General features: G+C 41.3%; 1 protein-coding gene across 4 annotated transcripts in view; it reads left to right on the top strand.

The window, feature by feature from the left end:
- The window catches only part of MAPRE2 (microtubule associated protein RP/EB family member 2), a 159,199-nt gene that overhangs the window by 46,623 nt on the left and 92,489 nt on the right, over positions 1 to 20,087 (top strand). The window contains exon 1 of one of the 4 annotated variants that reach the window (XM_043558592.1): positions 13,678 to 13,973. The exons of the other annotated variants lie outside the window; for them this stretch is intronic. Within the exon in view, the coding sequence (XP_043414527.1) occupies positions 13,855 to 13,973 (119 nt within the window). The 5' untranslated portion in view covers positions 13,678 to 13,854. Of the gene's footprint in view, positions 1 to 13,677; positions 13,974 to 20,087 lie in introns of those variants that run through there. 4 annotated transcript variants of the gene reach the window in all.

The raw sequence follows: 20,087 nt of genomic DNA on the forward strand, positions 1-20,087 counted from the left end.
ACTTTAAGTTCTGAGTCATTCAAGGATCTTAAGCCTTTAATACTTGAAAATCAGACTTCTGAGGCTCACAAATTTTTCTTCAGGTTATTTTCCATGCCAGGGCCTTTAAAGTCTATTTTGAAACTCAGTACTTGAGCACTGATTTTTTTTTTCTTCTCTCAAATTCTTTAACAACCCTGTGAGGAAGAAATGGGAAGTAAGGAGGTCGAAAAGGGTGTATGTGTATCAGAATCTATTTTTCATAGACGGCTACCACACGTTTCTCTTACAGTGTGCCTTGACATCCTCCCATTTATGGTTCTGATGGAGTCTGTATCCCTCCTTGCAACTGGGTTACCAGCGAAGTATGATAGAAGTTACTCTTAGGGCTTCTAAGAGTAGATTCTGAAATCCCATCCTCTTCTGCCTGTTCTTTAGGGATGATCATGCTTGGAATCCAGCTCCATATTGTGAGGGAACCCAAGCCGTGTGGAGAGGTGTGTGTGGGTGTTCCACAAGAGCTCCAGCTGAGGTCCCAACCAAAAGGCAACATCAACCATCAGTTGGGAGGCTGAGAAAGCCATTAAGATGTCTTCAGTAGTCGGCTACCTTCTAATTACAACTGCTTGAGAGATCATAAGTCACAACCTGCTACTTGTGCTATTCTCCAGTCAGCCTGCAGAATAAAAGATAATGATTGCTGTTTTAACTCACTAAATTTTGGAGTGATCCTTTGTGCAGCAATAGGGACTCAGGGTGTTGCTGTTATCTATATTCCTGTGTAACAGGTGATCCCCCAACTCTTAAACTTAACCATTTTGTTATAGTTCATGGTTTTGTGGATCAGGGATTCAGGAAGGTCTTGGCTAGACAATTTATCTTTGATCCACATGGTGGATCACTATTAGCTGCGGTGGCTGGGACCTTTGGTCATGAGCCTTGGAACCACCGTTCCCTATTGCTCCTTTTCTTTCCGTGCTCTCTTCCTCCCCATGATCTGTTCCTACAGGGCCTCTCCACATGGCTTATACTTCCCACAGCATGGTGATGAAGGATAAATAAGCTTCTTACAGGGCAGCTGGTTTCCAAGAGACCAAGGCAGAATCTGCTAGTCATTGTAAGGCTAGGAACTAGTTGGCATAATTTTTTGCCAATAAAATATACTGCTAAAAATCTATCCCTCAAAGCTTCCACAGGGCCTGCCTAGACTCGAGGAGAGGAGAAATAGATCAAACCTCTGAAGGGAAAAGCCTAAAAAAATGGTGACCTCAGCAGATAAAGCAAGAACCTAGCTTTATATCTCAAAGTGTTACTTTGTAAATCTTCGTATGCCCCATTTGATGGATGAGGAAGCTGAAACTAGGGAAAGTAATTTGTCAAGATTACTCAATTTTGAAGGACCAGCATCTAGATTCAAATTTGAGTGGTCCATTAATCTTAACTATGACCTCTTTCAACATCTACTCCTTGCAAAAATAGTAACTATACAATGTATACTATATTTTCTTTTTTAAATTGAGATATAATTGACATATAACATTGTATTGGTTTTGTGTGTACAACATAATGATTCGATATCTGTATATATTGGAAATGATCACAAGAAATCTCGTTCATATCCATCACCACACATAGTTACAAATGGGTTTTTTTGTTTGTGAAAATGAGAACTTTTAAGGTCTACTCCCTCAACTTTGAAATGTACAGTATTACTATTGTCACCATGTTGTACATTATATTCTCAGGACTTACTTACTTTATAACTGGAAGTTTGTACCTTTGGGCTCCCTTCACCCATTCACCTAACTCTCACCCCTCACCTCTAGTAACCACCAATCTGTTCTCTGTGTCTCTGACTTAAGGGGTTGTTTGGTTGGCTGGCTGGTTTAGATTCCATTTGGTATTCCTCTGTATGACTTATTTCACTTTGCATAATGACCTCAGGGTCTATCCATGTCATCCCAAATGGCAAGAGATCTTTGTTTTTTATGGCGGAATACTATTACAATATGGGGGGAATTTTACCATGTTTTCTCTATCCATTCATGTGTCCTTATACGTGTAGGTTGCTTCTATGTCTTAGCCATTATAAACAATGCTGTTATGAATGTGGGGGTGCAGATATTTTTTCATTTTCTTCCCATTAACAACCCAGAAGTAGAATTTCTGGATCATATTTTTCACATTTCGAGGAAACTCCATACTACTTTCCTGAGTGGCTGTACCAATTTACATTCTCACCAACAATGGACGAGGATTCCTTTTGTTCCACATCCTCGCCAACATTTATTTGTCTTTTTGATACTAGTCATTCTAATAGGTGTGAGGTGACACTTCATTGTAGTTTTGATTTGCATGTCCTTCATAATTAGTGACGTTGAGCACTTTTACAAGTACCTGTTGGCCATTTGTATATCATCTTTGGAAAATGTGTTGAGTTCCCTCCATTTTTTAAATCAGATTTTTTTTTGCTATTTAGTTGTAGGAGTTCTTTATGTATTTTGGATATTAACCCCTTGTCAAATATGACTTGCAAATATTTTCTAATTTATGGGTTGCCTTTTCATTTTGTTGATGGTTTCCTTTGTTATACAAGAGGTTTTTAGTTTGATATAGTTGTTTATTTTTGCTTTTGTTGACTTTGCTTTGGTGTCAAATCCAACAAATAATTTCCAGGACTGATACCAAGTAACTTTACCCCTATGTTTTCTTCCAGGGGTTTTAAGGTTTTAGGTCTTCTGTTTAAGTCTGTAATCTATTAGGCATTTTTCTGTATGATGTAGGGGTCCAGTTTCGTTCTAACATATGTTGCTGTCCAGTTTTCCCAGCACCATTTATTGAAGATACTGTTCTTTCCCCATTATATATTCTTGCCTCCTTTGTCATAAATTAATCCTATGTATTGGTTTACTTCTGGGCTCTCTATTCTGTTCCACTGATCTATGTGTCTGTTTTTGTGCCAGTACCATACTGTTCTGATTACTACTGTTTTGTATTCCAGTTTGACTTCAGGAAGTGTGATGCCTCCAGCTTTGTCCTTGAGATTGCTTTGTCTATTCTGGATCTTTTGTAGTTCCCTACAAAAGTTAGAATTGTCTGTTTTTATTTGTCTGAAAAAATGCCATTGGAACTTTTATAGGGATTGCATTGCATCTATAGATTGCTTTGGATAGTGTGAACATTTTAACAATATTATCCATGAGCATAGAATATCTATTTGTGTCTTCAATTTTTTCATCAGTCTCTTACGGTTTTCAAGGTACAGGTCTTTCACCTACTTGGTTAAGTTTATACCTAGGTATTGTATTCTTTTTGATCTCATTATAAATGAGATTGCTTTCTTAATTTCTCTGATAGTTGATAAGTATCTAGAAATGCAACAGATTTCTGTACGCTGATTTTTGTACCCTGAAACTTCACTGAATTCATTTATTCTAACAGGTTTTTCATGGAGTCCTTGGGATTTTTCATATGTAATATCATGTCACAGGCAAATGGTGACAGTTTTACTTTTTTCTGATTTGGATGCTTTTTATTTCTTGTCGAACAATTTATACCATGTTTTCTCAATTCTAGAGTGCTATCTTCAATAAGGAGGCTATTATCTCTGCCCTTCCCCAAGTACAATGGTGCACATGTGTGTGCGCGCACACACACACACACACACACACACTGCAGCTTTAGTTTTTTTTAAAGCTAGAGAAATATTCTTTTTTTTTTTTTTCAACGTTTATTTATTTTTGGGACAGAGAGAGACAGAGCATGAACGGGGGAGGGCCAGAAAGAGAGGGAGACACAGAATCAGAAACAGGCTCCAGGCTCTGAGCCATCAGCCCAGAGCCCGACGCGGGGCTTGAACTCACGGACCGCGAGATCGTGACCTGGCTGAAGTCGGACGCTTAACCGACTGTGCCACCCAGGCGCCCCAAAGCTAGAGAAATATTCTAAATAGCTTGATCATAGGCCTAACTCTGAACCAATCCTCAGGGCCAGGAAGATGAAATATTGTAATTGTCAAACTCAGCTAGAATCACAAGGTTTGAAGGAATTGTTCCCACAAGGATGGAAAGACAAAAAATAATAAAAATTCACTAGACATGCCATTGCTTCTTGTTTATAATGATCCCATTGCATTCTTAAAGGCTGATAGGATCTTCCCTGAAGACTGGAATTTAGGGGCTTGGGGGAAAGTATGAGAGGCAAGCTGTGGAGGAGATCTAATCTGAAGAATTGATTGGAGTTGTATCAGCTGATTTTTAACTCATTGTGGCTTTCCATATGGTGTTGAGACTAAGATCCTTTCATATTTCCTAAGAATCCGATAACTTCATTTAGAAATTAAGTGGAAGCTAGCTGAAGGTGACTCTTTGTTTTCATGTGCTTTGCTATGTAGTTGGACCCTTCATGTTCATGTTCTGTAGATGTTCAGTGAATGCAAATTGAGGACATGAAGGTACTTGGCTTTATGAGCTCTTGATTAAGCACAGTACAAGCTCTAATTAGAACACTTCTGATAGAAACTTAGTCTTCATGACTTCCAGTTGCATTCTTTTTTTTTTTTTAATGAACTAAGCTTCTTCAATTTTCTTCTTAAAAATTTTATTCAGATGAGGTCAGAAATTGGGGAATTTCTCTTCCATTACTCACACTGCTTCCCAGCTGCTGGCCTCATGTTCCCTTGACAAGCTGTAGAGGAGACATCCATGAGCCACAGCTTGGCTGTCATGAACATCGTACTTGACAGCGAAGCCCCACCCTCCCAGTGTCCCTGGTTGCTGCTGGTAGCCCAAGTTCTGGGTGCCTCTGAAATTTTGAAGGCCACTGGTGCCTGTTAGAACTATTGTCTCTTCACTGCACAGTTACCCTGCCTCCTGGCTTCACAATTATATTAATGAGTCTCTTGACTCAGTTTGAGCTTTTTTAAAAATTTTTTTTTTTACATTTATTTATTTTTGAGAGACAGAGCACAAGTGGGGAGGGGCGGAGAGAGAAGGAGACACAGAATCCGAAGCAGGCTCCGGGCTCTGAGCTGTCAGCACAGAGCCCGGCATGGGGCTCGAACCCACGGAGCGTGAGATCACGCCCTGAGCCAAAGTTGGACACTCAACCAACTGAGCCACCCAGGCGCCCCTGAACTTCTTAATATCAAGGTCAGAAATAAAGCCAAATCGGTTAGTTGACTTTTGGGAGCCCTAGGGAAATCCTCTCTTGAAAGCTTCTGAGGACTTCTGGAAGATTATTTATTAATTGTACCTATAGGCTCATCATTTCTCTTGCCACACAGTTGAGCCCGAGATGCCTTTTGTCCCCTCAATTCAACAAGATGTGCTTTATGTAAACATGGAAATAAAATAGGGGAAGGAAATAAAGGAATTTCATGAATTTGGGCTCAGACACATTTCCATGAGAGCACTCAAATAGTCATGTCTACAGCTGGATGGTTGAATTATAACGATCTTGGCATAGTGAAAATGAAAGCAGATTTTAACTTCAGAAACAAGTACCAAAAAACAGTGCCTGTGGTTGTCTTTTCCCCTCCAGAAGATAGCAAAGAAATGGACATTGATAGTTGAGGTTTACTCAGGGGGAAAAAGTTAATTACTATCAATAAAGGGTAAGAAAATACTTTGTCTCTATTAATCATGTATATCGCTAACCCCAAATCCTGGTATATCTCCCTACTACACCCTGCCCCACCTTTTCCTTAACCATAATTTTCAGCTCCTATCCTTCCACTTCTTCCAACCTCTTCCCATGGATAGTGCTGTTCTGTAGAGTTTACCCTCCCCTCCTGGCTGTCCCTGCCTTCAGCCTTTTTCTGGCTTTACTTCTTTGCCCCCTTGACCAAATTAATTGCCTTCAGGGCAGCAATCTACATTCTCTTGCCTCTGTGTTCTTCTGCTGTCTCATCCCTGCTACTCTCCAACCTTAGATTCTGCATTCTTACCCCCCAGGTTTTATCAGACTCCAGTGGAAGGCAGGCTGTTGTTAGTGAATAAGAATGACTACTTTGACACCTGGCAGGTACATTCCTGCCCAGCTTTGCCACTTCCTGGCTGGTGATCAGGCTAAGTTATTTTTAACTAGTTACCTCCTCTAACGAGTGAGATTTAAAGTCGCTCCTTCCTCATAAGCTTTTGAGGATTAAAGTACCTGTTCAATTAAAGGCTAGCACTTGGCCCGTTAAATATTCAGTAAATGTTAGGCATTGCTATCGCTAATCATTGCCATTGTTAGCATTCCACATCTGTGCCAGCAGACGCTGCTAACGCTGCTACAAATAAGTAGCTTCTAACTTTAGTTTTAAGTGGAAGTCTTTACAATGGCCATTCAAAGCCCTGTACATTCTGGTCCTTCTGTTACCTTTCTGAACTCCTCTCTTCTGACTATCCCCTCAACCCCGTAACATACGCACTCACTCAAGTGAAAATTGCATGAGGTCAGGGAATTTCGTCTGGTTTTGTTAATTTCTGTATTTCCAAAACCTATAATTGTTCCTGGCGCATGGTAGGTGCTCTATAAGTATTTGTTGAATGAATGAGCCCTGATCACTGCCTTGGTCAAAGCTTTACCTGTTTCCCCAGGCATGGTTACTTTATTTTCTATATTTCTGGGATACTTAATACATTTTTCAATTATAACATTTATAACATTGTATTTTTATGGAAAACATACTTAAGGCTCTTAAATTTAGCCAGCTGGTATAATTCAAAAGCACATTTTTATTTAATAGACTGAAACCTCACATTGCACAGATTTGATTGAAAGATTACAGAAATCATAGTGCTGAGTGTTTTTAAATTGCATTCCCATCATGTTCTATGAATTATTCCACAAAGTTAAGTCCAAAGCTTGAGAAAATCCAAGGAATCGCAAATCAGAAAATTCCAACACACAAGACATCTTAGGCAGTGGCGATGTTCTACCTTTTGACATTATGGAAACCTTGCTATTTTACCAGCAGATAGGAGGCTTGCAAAATTCTAAATGAATATATCAGTGTAGCTATAAATATGGCTGATAAGTAATCTCCAAGGACAAATAATCTCAAAAGTCCATCACGAATGAGCACACCTTTTAAGTTGGCTTTAAAGGGAGCTTCATGTAGGGGGAAAACCTTATGCACCAATTTTAAGTAAAAGGCTATTACTAAAATCAGGAGGCGTCATATCATAAAACTCTCATCAGATCTAAAGAAAGAACTAATAAAAATCTTTGATGCCTTGGGATTAAAAGTAGTGAGCAAGAACCAATCCCAAATACATTTCTATGCCACCAATGCAATTTCAGGACCAGCATCACTGGCTGGCCAATTGTATATTCCACTGCTATTAGATGTGGAGCATATTTTTAAGCCATTGATTGATAACTTGTCCCTGCCATTCTCTACTGGAAAATGTCCTAGGACATACACATGGGAGAAATTACTTGTCCCAGGGCAGCAATGTGACTGCTAAGTGGAATCTTCTGTCTACATCCGGAGGTGATAACAATCTAAGGAAGCCCCCCATCTAAAGTGGTGTGACAGCTGTGAATGCCTTTGACAGCAGCGATTATCAGCTTCAGTGAACATGTTTTCACCTGGAAAAGGCATTTGTGATGAGTAAGGGCTTCTGGGATGGAATCAGGATTAATATCCATTCCTGGCTAATGATTTCAGATCTTCTCTGTATGGTCTTTTGATTTCTCAAATCCAAGATAATGCAAAATCCCTGTCCTAGATGAACTTCACATGTTAGAAAAGTAGACCAGGATTTTTGGCAGTGCTTGCTGGCTGAAGTCTCCAGAGAAATGCGATTGTGCTATAGGCTAGGAACTCTAAAAATTAAAATCTGTGGTGGTACCCAGTTTGATCTTCCTTGAGTAGGCCTGTGTTTGAGACATCTGATGGTTTCCTTTTTTTGCTTGTTACTCTCATGGCTCTGTGTCCTCTGGGTCTGACTTAGTAATGCTGTTCTCCAAACATGCATTTTAAATATGTCTTATCATTCTGTTGGGATGTGGGTCATGACCCCACTAGAATGGGGGCTCACAGGAAGGGTCAGTTCATCTGGTGCCTAACAGGTGCGTATTAATTAACATATTAGCCCCTCCAATATTGCTGGAAATTTTTTAGTGCAAATACTTGTTGATTCCAGTTAGTTTCCAGTACTATGTATGAACCTTGATTTAATATTTCCTCCTTCCTTGAATATCTTGGTTTAGTCAGAATATTAGTGACTTTGCAGAGAATTATGGTTCTCCATATTTGATTACTTCTTTATTTTCTTCAGTTATCATTAATGGGTCTGATCTGAAATCCAACTTCTTAAAACTACCTTTGAGAACACCTCAAATCCAGTAAACCCTTCTCTGCCCTTATGTGATTCAAACTTTGTGACATTTGTCTTGAGAGATTTCTTTTTGAAATTCATTTCTCTTCTGGGCACAGTGAAACCACTCCCTCTTTGATTAGCCACACCAAGCAAAATCCCCCTGTCTTTCTTTTTTTTTTTTTTTAATTATTTTTTTTTAGATTTTTTTTTCAACGTTTATTTATTTTTGGGACAGAGAGAGACAGAGCATGAACGGGGGAGGGGCAGAGAGAGAGGGAGACACAGGATCGGAAACAGCTCCAGGCTCTGAGCCATCAGCCCAGAGCCCGACGCGGGGCTCGAACTCACGGACCGCAAGATCGTGACCTGGCTGAAGTCGGACGCCCAACCGACTGCGCCACCCAGGCGCCCCAATCCCCCTGTTTTTCTTCACAGGCTTCTCTTTTATTCTTGGGCTTTTAAAGAGTTCTACGCCAAGCCTTCTCTTTCGCTCTATGGGCACCAACACCCACAGCTTCAGTTCTCACCTATGAGATATTTCCTCCAAATCCTATGTATATCCAAGTCAAACATACCAAATAAATTCAAGGACCCATATATTCCTTTATTCAACAAATATTAAATGAACACCCACTCTGTGTGAAACCCAGTAACCACTCGTTCTTATCACTTGGGTGTCCTAGAGGTACTTCTCTCTATACAAACTTTTGACAGCCTTTCTTCCAGAAGGGTGATTCCATCTGTATTTCCTAGTTTGATAAATGATCCCATTATCTATTTGGTCAACCAAGCCATAAACTTGAAATTCATTTAAAATGTCTTTCTCCTTCACTAACTACCCTTAACCTCCATCAACGATGGTGCCCACACCCATTTAGTCAGAAAATCCTAACAATAACACCCTCTGAAGATCACAGATCTGTGCTTGCTTCCACAGCCCCTTGGCCACTGATTTAGTTGAGGCCTTTATTGCTGACTCATGTTAGCCTTCTCCAATATTCTGTACACTACAACCAGCATCAGACCTTTGCGATCTGCAAACTGCACCATTAATTTCTTTCCCTACAACACTTCATGCTTCTAAAACACCTTCAGAATTAAGTTCAAGCTCCTTCACTGGGCCATGGCACCTTTCTGTACCTGGTCCTTGCCCTATCTTTTGGTGCTGTGTACTCTGCTCTTGGTCCATACTAAACAGATTGCTGTTTCCCAGAGACTTCACTCCCTTTCCTACTTCTGTACCTAAGTATATCTGCCTGAGAAATCCTTTATCTTCTCACTATACTACCATTCTGTTTTAAATGTGATACAGCCTAATGGATAAGCATATGAACTTTGGGGCCAGGAAACCCTGAGACCCAATACTGGACAAGTGGCTTTTCCTCTTTTTGCCTAAATTTTGTCATTAGGGTTTTTGGGAGAATCAAATCAGATATTGAATAACTGAATGAATTAGGTATTCATTTAGTGCCTACTACCTGCCAGGCTCCATTCTAGGAGATCCAGAGATAGCAGTGAACAAAAGAGTTGGAGCTCCTACCCTAATGGATCTCACATTCTATCTTGCACGTAGGAAGTGAACAAAAAAGGTTATAATTATTACTCATCCAAGGCTTAGGAGATAGTTCCTTGGGGGAACTTTTCAGACCTCCTTCCTAATTTCCATTCTAAATTAGGTGCTCATCTTTGATGGGTCTATGTCACCCTGTATGGTACCATTATTACAGCATTATGTTGTATCATAATTGCTGGTACTTTTATCTTGCTCACTACAACCTTGTGAGTTCCTCAAGGACAAGCCTAGGACCTTCCCTATTGTACCAGCTTCTCATACACAAGAATATGCCTTACCTATTATTTTATTTATTTTTTAATGTTTATTTTTGAGAGAGCAACAGATCACGAGCAGAGGAGGGGGGAGAGAGAGACAGACAGACAAACAACATGAAGCAGGCTCCCGGCTCTGAGCTGTCAGCACAGAGCCCCTTGCGGAGCTTGAGCTCACAAACCAGAAGATCATGACCTGAGCCGAAGTTGGACACTTAACGGACTTAGCCACCCTGGCGCCGCCTTATATAGAACATTTACCACTAAAGAGCCTTTGTCATATGCCAGACACTGTGTTAACTGCCTTAAATATATTCTGTAACTTCATCTTCACAGCAACCATATGAAAGCAGTATTATTACACCTACTTTCTAGGTGAGGAAAGTGAGGAGCCTAAATCTTAAAGATGCAAAGTAACTTGTTCCGGTCACATAGCCAGCAGGTAATGAAACCAAGCAAGGAACCCAGATCTGACTGGCTCCAGAGGCCCAGTTTTAATCCTGATGCTTGATGAAGGAGCCGTTTCTCCGTGGGGCAGTTGGAAATGAAAGACAATGGTCTGCATATATTTTATTTTAGAAACACCTGGGTACATAAGATAAAACCTTAATCCACACTCAGATATTCATAGATGCTTTTGCATAGTTATTTTTTTCTATAATTGATCTATGTGGTAGTCCTTACCCTGATGAGAGGTGGGAAAACAAATGGTTTTAAACTTGTCAATCCACAGAATTCTAACCTATTGGAGTTTAGACTATCTTTGAATAACTCCGTCTCTTGGGTGGTTGTTCAGTTTTTTAGATGTCCTTCCTTCCCCCTGGCCCTTCTGCCTAACCATACCAAGCCATTGATTTTAGTCTTGATTGTGCTGGGACTGTACCTTGCTTAGGGAGGGAAGTGTTGGGGAGACGCTCGTTGAGGTGGTTATTTCTCAGAGTCTCAAATGGGAAAGGAGGTCAAGGTAAGTCCCAGAGGCTGAGAACAAAGCCAGACCTCTGTAACATCTCCCTTAGGGGACCTGATTTTTCCTCCTTTCATCTCCTTATACTCAGTCAGGTTTGGAAGGGGTAGACTCTTTCCTCCCCCTCCCTGCCTTTTTGGCACTTCCCCTGTATCCTACAACCACCTTCCCAAAGTGGAATTTGCCCTCTCCTTTTCCCTAGGGCTGAATGGGAGAATGGCTGCCAGGCTACTTGATTTATGGGGAAAGGAATGAAAACACATCTGTTTAGTATTTTCAAATTATTACCCCGGTTACCCCAGTGTCTCCGAGGGTAATCACAGGTCTCTGGAGCTCTCTGGGTCCCTTTATAGTATCATGGCTCACAGCAGTCTTAGAAGAAGATTTACAAGGATTCTTAGATACCTCCTTCACCTGACCCACCACCCCTCCCTTTTAGCCCATCAACCCAAATTCTTGGCCATAGTCCTCTCCTTCATAAGCAGCATAGAAACAGTGGGACTATAATTTCCACAAAATAAGATGGGATAGTCAATGAGCTATACATTCAAATTCTGACAAATTTAGTCCCCATGATAACACCAATTATTGCTTAAATATGGGATCGTGGAGAAGAAAGCTGTACTAAAGAACCCAAAATGAGAGGATGTACTCTAAAAACATTAAATACTTGATTTGTAGACTGTGCTTTTCACCTTCAGACTATCCCCAAAGAAAGGGGAAGCTTTGGGGAAAGGGAACAAATTAGTAAGGAAATTGACAACTGCGGGGCCAGTAACAGAAATAGTAAGAGGAACTGTGGATATTTGTAGCAAGGACTGCACACACTCACAGGCCTCATTAGCTCAGTGTGCAGTGTGAGGCTTCCTGTATATCTCTTGTACTTAGATATGTTTATCTGTGTACCTTGCAAGTCTTAGGTCAGAAGTAGATCCTTACTGTACGAGGGGGAAAAAATCTCATGTGATGAGATTCACTGGAGTTCACTGGAAAAGCAGAAAACAAAAACTTCTAAAATATGGCCCCAAAGAAGAATATAAAATAGAAAACAAAAAACAAAAAAAAAAACAACAAAAAACCCTGTTTGAGATTATCATTACCATCTGGGTTGCGAACTTTTTGCTTCTAATTCTAGAAGCTTGGTGCCAGAAATAACTTATTACCACGGAGATACACTGGAGAATTGTCAGGAATGACAAAGTTGTGGGTTTTTTTTTTAAATGTCTGTACCACAAAATGATAAAGCTGATAAACCATACAATGATGTGAACGGATGAGCCATATAGCCTCGTACTTTCTGCTACATACATTTATGCTGTCTTTTATACCCCGGTTCTTCCCTTCACACCCACAAAAGGTCAGAGACCACTTTTGATGAGCAGAGATCCTTTTAAAGTCTCTTCTCTGAAGGAAAGCAATGGATGCATCTGGGGTCTGTTGAGAGTTTATAATCTAATCCATCGACTTTGCCTAGTACTAGCAATTCGGCTCACAGGTCTGTTCACAGTGGTCATGTTGCGAATGTACATAAAGTACTTGATTCTTACTTACCTTGATCTATATTTATGAGCTCACATTAAATATAGATCAGTACTGTCCAATCACATTGATAAAAAGCACGTCATTTTGATGTTCCAGTTCACCACTTCCTAGCTCTGTGACCTTGAGCAAGTTACTTTAATCTCACTAGTTTACTCATTTTTTTTAATATATGAAATTTATTGTCAAATTGGTTTCCATACAATAGTTGACTCATTTTAAAATAGGGGTGATGATAATCGCACTTGTCTCATAGCCAATGTATTTGAAAATTGCGTGGCAATGATACAGAACAGCTAGAATGTGGGGAGCTTTCAAATACTTAAGTTGAGTGTTGACTTGTTTAATACAAACGAAAATAAAATAAATGAGTTAATTATCGGTATCTAGAGGCAGTTGAAGAATTGGAATTGGGGGCTCTTGGGTTACCCTGTGCCAAAAGGGTAGCTATTTTTTTAAGCCCTCTTTGAGAATTCTTTTGTGCAGATAATCTCTTAATTTGCAATCTTTAATCTTCACATTACTAAAGGAAAGGCTACATTGATTGGAAGGAAAAGCAGTTTTCTTTTAGGTTTTCAGCTTTGGGGCTTCTTTTGGGAAGGAGGTTGCTGCTGTTGAGAGAATGGGGGAGGAAGCCGATAAGGTGAACGTTTTCTAGAAGCAGGCCACCATATCTTTCTATATATTTTTTGAAACCAGACCGGGCTTAATTTGAATGCTGTAAGAACTTGGTATTGAAGGAGTTAAAGGGTCTCCCACACCCCTCTGCCTGAATCGTTCTTTTGTGTACACAGCTGCAGTTGGAGCACGGGTCGGAAAGGAAATGGTTAGAGGAAGAGCTGGTTTTCAGACGAGGCGAGTCTGCGAGGGGGGCTGGGGGTGGCCTGGGGTTTTACGTGCCAGATGTAGGCCTGCCCCGGTGCCTGCCTGGAGCTGCTGGCATGGTCACGCCTCGGCCCAGTGCGAATTGAGGAGAGGTGATGAGTTAGCGGGTTGCTATGGTGACAGGCCCGGCCACGTGACCCGGTGCTGCTGCCGGCGCTTTGACGTCAGCAGCCGGGAGGGCGGGACGCAGGAGGGCGGGGCGGGAGCCGAGCGGGGAGAAGGGAGCCAGCGAGCAGGCGGCAGGCAAGGTCTGCGCGAGGAGCAGGCGAGCGGGAAGACGCGACGCAGCCACCTTCCTCACCAGCCAGCCCGCCGCGGTTTGTTCCCTACCTCGGGAGTGCGCCAATGCCTGGTCCGACCCAAACCCTGTCCCCAAATGGCGAGAACAACAACGACATCATCCAGGATAACGGGACCATCATTCCTTTCCGGAAGCACACAGTGCGCGGGGAGCGTTCCTACAGGTAATGGGGCTGGCACCGGGAGCGGCGCCGGGCGGGGGAGCTCGGCGGGGGCGCGCGGAAATCCGGCCCGTTATATAATGGAGCGGACACTGCGCCCGGACCGGGCTGCAGACGTGCGTTCACGAGGGCGCTTGTGATCATTTGCTGTTTCCATGTGTCATGTTAGCCGTGCATTGAGGCTTCATGATTGCAGATGGAGAGCATTTTGTGAATAGGTTTGCTGCCTGCGAGGGGTCTCCTTCCATCGCCTTCCTTCCACACTGGTAAAAACGCAAGCAATTTCTTCCCTTTCTCCAAAGAGAGACACGCTGTAGCACTTCCTTTTCTCCTTTCCTTTAGATTTTAAAGGAACCATTGGGTAGGCTGTGCCTAAAGGCAGAGAACGGGAGGATGGCGAGAAAAATGTTTGCGCTTGCCCTGGTGTGTGTGCAGGAAAGATGGAATCCTCTAGATTAAGCTGCAGTCTGTGATGTTAAACCGCCAGATTGATGGAGCTTTGTAAGAATTCTGCTCGCTGATTGGTGCAAGGATTGACAGCAGAGGTCACCGTGTCAGACATTCACCAAAATCTTCTCCATAGAACCCGTGGTTTATTAGAAAGAGACCGGACTGCAATGGACCTGAGGAAAACCGGGTGCCCTTATGCATTTTCTTAGGAGTTTATAGCCTCCGCATGGGTGGGGGAGCCCGCCCTTGTTTAAACAGTAGGAAGGTAATTCCTGCTATTTTGCTGAGGTCTGATGTGAGGCTGGGACTGATCTTGGTCATTGTATTGTGAGCTTTTTGATTAATGAGTCGGACTGTAAGGTTGGCATCATTTTTACATTAGCATATCTGGCAGTATGTTCTAGTAGATAAGCTCATTAAAATTGTTTGCATTGTTTGATAAGGATAACAATGTAATGGAGAATGCAGCTAGAGCCTAATGCAGCTCAAGGCCAGACTTGAGGGGAGACTGATAGCTTCCCTCATATTTCCTCTGAAGTTCTTTTGTACTAGGGTAGTTATTTTTAAATGTTACCTTGATAACCACTAACAATGCTTTTGCTTTCAGGCAGAGCACACATACCTCTAAAGCGCATCCTCTCAGCTAGTGAGCAACAGGAAATAACTCTTTTTTTTAATGCCTTCATCTAAACGTTTGTTCAGATGGTATTATGGGTGTTCGGTGGTGTATATAAATATGACATAATTACAAAATAGGACCGAGAGTACCCCGACTTCCTCTTTGGCCAAAGAAACCCTATTTGTTGACTCAAAAAAAAAAAAATCATAAGCAACCTTTGCCCTGTCATCTCTGGCAGTTACATAAATACTTGGAGTTAATTTTGGCTGTGCCCATGAGGTCACCAAAATCTCATGCCTTATGGTTCCAGCTAATAGGTTGACATGGCATCCTTACAGATTCCAAGCACTTGTTATTCTCTTAATATAAACCAAAACTGGTCCACAGCTTCTGGGACTGTCTCCTTTTGAAGATCCTTGTGATTGGAACATTGGGTCCCTTCTCTCCCTTACTCATCCACCTTTCCCTGTGCACATTCCAAAGCCTAAAATAGAATTGAAAAACAAAAAACCCAAACCCTGAGTTCCTTTTAAACCTCACTTCTTTCAACTGTTCTTACGGATAATAAATTTGAAACCCTCGTTTCTTAAGTGACTTAATCTCTGCCGTATAAGTAGCAGTTGCTTGTAAGAGTTCGAATTTTACCACATACGCCAAAGGAAGTTGCCTAGTTGGGTTTTATTAGTCATATAAACAAACTTGAAATGGCAATGGAAAATTACTTGGTGGTGGAAAGGCTAAATGCTACCTTTTGGTGGCAAACTATTGCTATAAAATGAAATCTTATTTACCTTTTAAATTCAATCTAAGTTATTTCCATGTCCTAAATTATTTCCAGTTTGTTTTGAGTCCCTGTAATGGTACCTGAAATTCTATGAAAAACAAAACTGAATTTAAAGAAGATCTGACTGTACAAAATTCTGAAGTCAGTAAGAGCATTATTGCATTTGTATTTTATATAATAGGATTACTGGACACCATAGTGAGAGATGTCATAGGTTAAATGCAGAAGGAATCCTCCAAGGTGGCATTGGTATTAAATTATACAAAGGGTGTACACTAAGACAGATCCACCTTATGTTTTCTTTGGTCTGCTTTCCTTTCAAAGTGGATGGCCCATATAGTACAACTCTCACTTATTTTTTTGGAGGGGCATAGGAGAAGGAAAAATGTGAGACATTTTTCTATCCAGGAAGTGTTCCATAATTACTTTGGCATCTTGAGGCTGGAATAATATTGCCATGTAATTGCTGAGGAAACTTGGAAGGTACTGTGAAAGTCCAAGTAGAGAGATTTAACCAAATAAAGTCTACTTTGGTGGTGGGTTCATTATAGCCCTCAAAAATTATATGTGCTTAAGAGTGCTTACCCATGGAGTGTCTGGGTAAGACCGGAGCCCTGGGACGATCAGAGGGAATACTTTTCCTGATTCCATTGCTGACTTCTTTACCAGCGGTTCCCTTACCTTTGGCTTCATTTTCTGTATTTGCTCGTTAGCTTCAACCATTTAAAACAAAGACTTTCTTAAACGATCTATGTAAATACAAGAAGAATGCCATTACTACTGCAAAGGGATCTTCCCGGAGCTCCAGGACAAGAGCTGGCATAGGTGAGAAGAGGAGAGGACACCTAGGGAACAACACTGTTTTTTCCAGCACTGTCAACTGGACAGATGGTCACTCTTCCCAGCAAGAGACATTATCGTCATGACATTTGCACTGGATTGTTTACAGATAAGGGTCAAATATGGTTCATGACCCAGATTATCTTAATCCAGGTATCTCTTTGTGTAACCAAGCCCATTTTTGTAGCCTGGACTGGAGAGGGTGGTACGCCATTATTGAAACCCATGTGCGCTTTGATAGGAAGAGCAAGTTACCTTTTGGAAATTATTCTCATTAGTGATTTCAGTTGAAAGGAGCCGGTGCAAAAATGGCTCAGCAGGACTGTGTGGATGTTTCCACCATTCATGTTCACTACTGTGTGAGTGCCTTGGACCCAGCTTCCTCAGTGCATTTATGAGCACGAGAAATCCATATATTTTAAGAGCTGCTTAAAAAATAAATGTGGTGTGGGCCATCTGAGGTGACACTGTTTAATTCACAGAGCGAATGAGTCGTGCTCTGGCTCTCCCTGGAGGAGCTATTCCCTATAGCTCTGTTTCATGCAGATGCTAGTAGGAAATGAGATTTATTAACTGGCCTTCTGCCCACTGCATCTTTGTTTGCATACTCCAGTCTTTTAAGAATGAACGTATAAGTCCAGGGGACTGTTTCCACATGAGTGTTTGAACATGCAACTACAGTAGCATATGTTTCGGAATACTTAAAAAAAAAAAAAAGGCTTGGCCCCAGGAAGTGGACTGTAAAGGAAGGCAAAACTTAAAACGTAAGCCTAAGACCTTGGCCCTCCCACCCAGCATTGCCAGTTTTGCAAAATGAACTCTTAAGAAAAATAAAAAGAAATATCGTGTGTGTATAAAAGAGTTGTGAAGGAATGTTCCATTTCATAGAGGCTGTCATAACACGGCTTTCTCTGACCAGAATGTAGATTTCTGATCCTTACTCCCCACAAGAGCAGCTACAGACAGCAAAAAGTCTAGCTTCACTTGTCTATTAGGTATGTCAGTATCATCTGGGTTTACTTGTCATAGGAACTTTTCGGAAAGAGTGACTTTTGTCCTTAATATTTTTCTTCATATTTGTAAAAATCAAAGGATTACTTGATGCTTGGTAGGTGCCTAATTTTCAACTTCTCTTCAGGGTTCTTTGTCCGAACTTCTGTTAAGGGGTTGGTCTTCTGGGCACCTGTGGTGAGATGCTCACCCTTATTCAGCAGTGGGTGTCACTGGTTGTATCTTCTTACAGGGCACAATCCTGGCAGAACAGTGGCTTGAAGTGGTCCTCTGAGTTGAGGACGTTGATTTCCATATGCAGTATCTTTTCTGTATTGATAGGACCTCTTGAAGCTTCCATGAATAATCCCTTAGATTAATGGAGCAGGAAATACTGGTACTAATCTAAATATTCCATTCGGTTTAGACAGTTCGACAAATTCCTGAGATAGGTCTGAGATAGATGCCCCTTAAGGACTTTGAGTTGGAGCAAAGTCAGATGTATAAGCAACTCCTTGTGTAACAGATTTACCTTGCTGTGAATACTTGGCTTGATCTAATAGTAAACGTGGTTTGCATCTCCTCAGTCCACAGTGATTCAAATTAGAAAAAGATCCCCTCAAAGCCAGTGTGCTCTAGGAAACAACACTGAGGAAGACCGTAAGTCTTGGTGAAAGGAGTGTAGGCTTTAGAATCAGAATTTTCATTGGCCTGACAAGGTGTGCATATTGGGCAGTAGTGGAAGATAAGGCCGAGGCATTGAAAGGCAGGCAGGGTAGTCAGAACTTGAAAATTGAAGGCTAATGAAAACTCATTGACGGAAAAACAGCATAATGAAAATAGAAATGCATGCTGGCATTTATCTCTTGTTTTGAAATGGGAGTTGAAAGGAAATGGGGAGTCCTCCAGTGCCCCACCCTAGAGGCCCAGAATTGCTAGAGAATACTCAGTTTGCCCTGACTGAATTCTCAAGCCCCGCCCTAGAGACTAGGTGTATGTTCCTGACTTGAGTCCTCCTTCCGGGAGTAGAAGCAATCAAAGCAGCTTTGTCCCTTCACAGGACTGGCAGTTAGCTCAGACAGTGACTTCTGTATTTGTAGAAGCCCAGTTCATAGTTAGCTGTAGAACTTCAAGAGGTAGCTAGCGTATAGCTTCAAGAGGGCGCTGTTCTAATCCTCCCAAACTCAGAAGCAGGGTGGATGATACTTCATTGTGAAGGATCCTTCTGAGTCATTTAAGGCCAGAAAATGTACAGATATTCTCAGAGGAAGCTTCCTGGAGCACTCCAAATGGCTCCAGAGCCAGTTCCTTATACGGCTAGAAGGTGATCCCCTTGATGGCAGGTTCTAGAGTAGACTGAGCATTCAACCTGGATTGAGTAGATTTGCTTACTTTTGAATTTTTTGCATTTCACTTAAAAAAAAATTGATTTGTTCTTTTCTTGTGAAAAGTACGTTTCTTCACAATGAAATATGTTAGAATATATATAGTTAGAATAGTTTCATTCTTCCTGACTTTAGGCTGCCATTCAGTGTCGGCCTCTGTGATACTAAATTGGATGTGTCCTACTCCCCTGGCATCCAGCAGCCCTTTTTCCTATAACACTCCACACACATCCCACCAGTATGACAGGGACCTTGCTTCTTAGTTCATTTCAAAATTCTGATGGTTTATCTCAGTGTTTGGGGCCCTTAGAATTTATATTTTCCTGAGAAAATTCTTTCAAAATGGAAATGTATAATTCACATAGGCAAAAACTGAAATTACCCACCTTTCAACCTGTAGTATGAATCAAAGAAATTTCTCCAAAATTTTTTTGTTAAATGCATCCCCTAAGGGTGATCATTCATTTTAATGAAAATAGCGGGATAAAGATTAAACAGTTTTTGTAGGCCACCAAGAAATAATTTCTTAGTAGGTTACTTAAAAAAAGAAAAAATACTTGTACGTTTTCAGTGTCAGATCTCCCCTGGCTAATTAGAATTTTACTCACTTGAACCAGGACAGACTTTCTTCTTTAGGCATGATTTTTTTGTTTGTTTGTTTCTAAAAGAGCAGAAGGTGATGATATATACATAGGATAGTCAAGTTGATATGGCTCCTTTTAGTGATGGTGTACTTTGTGTAGTTTGTCCAGTAAAGAAAATATGGCTAGAGCTCAGTCTTTGTTATTTCTAGACCTGACTTGCTAGAGGCAAGAGGCATCAGATTTTGGCCATGACTTGGAACAGAAAAGAAAAAGGGCAAGAGATTTGAGAGCGAAAAGTAGGAGTTAAAAATGTATAGTGTGCTCAGGGGCGCCTGGGTGGCTCAGTCGGTTAAGCATCCAACTTCGGCTCAGGTCATGATCTCACGGTTTATGGGGTCGAGTCCCACTGACAGCTCAGAGCCTGGAGCCTGCTCCTTGTATTCTGTGTCTCCTCCTCTCTCTGCC

The sequence above is a fragment of the Prionailurus bengalensis genome, chromosome D3 (genome assembly GCF_016509475.1).
Source record: "Prionailurus bengalensis isolate Pbe53 chromosome D3, Fcat_Pben_1.1_paternal_pri, whole genome shotgun sequence".
In the NCBI taxonomy this organism is placed as follows: domain Eukaryota; kingdom Metazoa; phylum Chordata; class Mammalia; order Carnivora; family Felidae; genus Prionailurus; species Prionailurus bengalensis.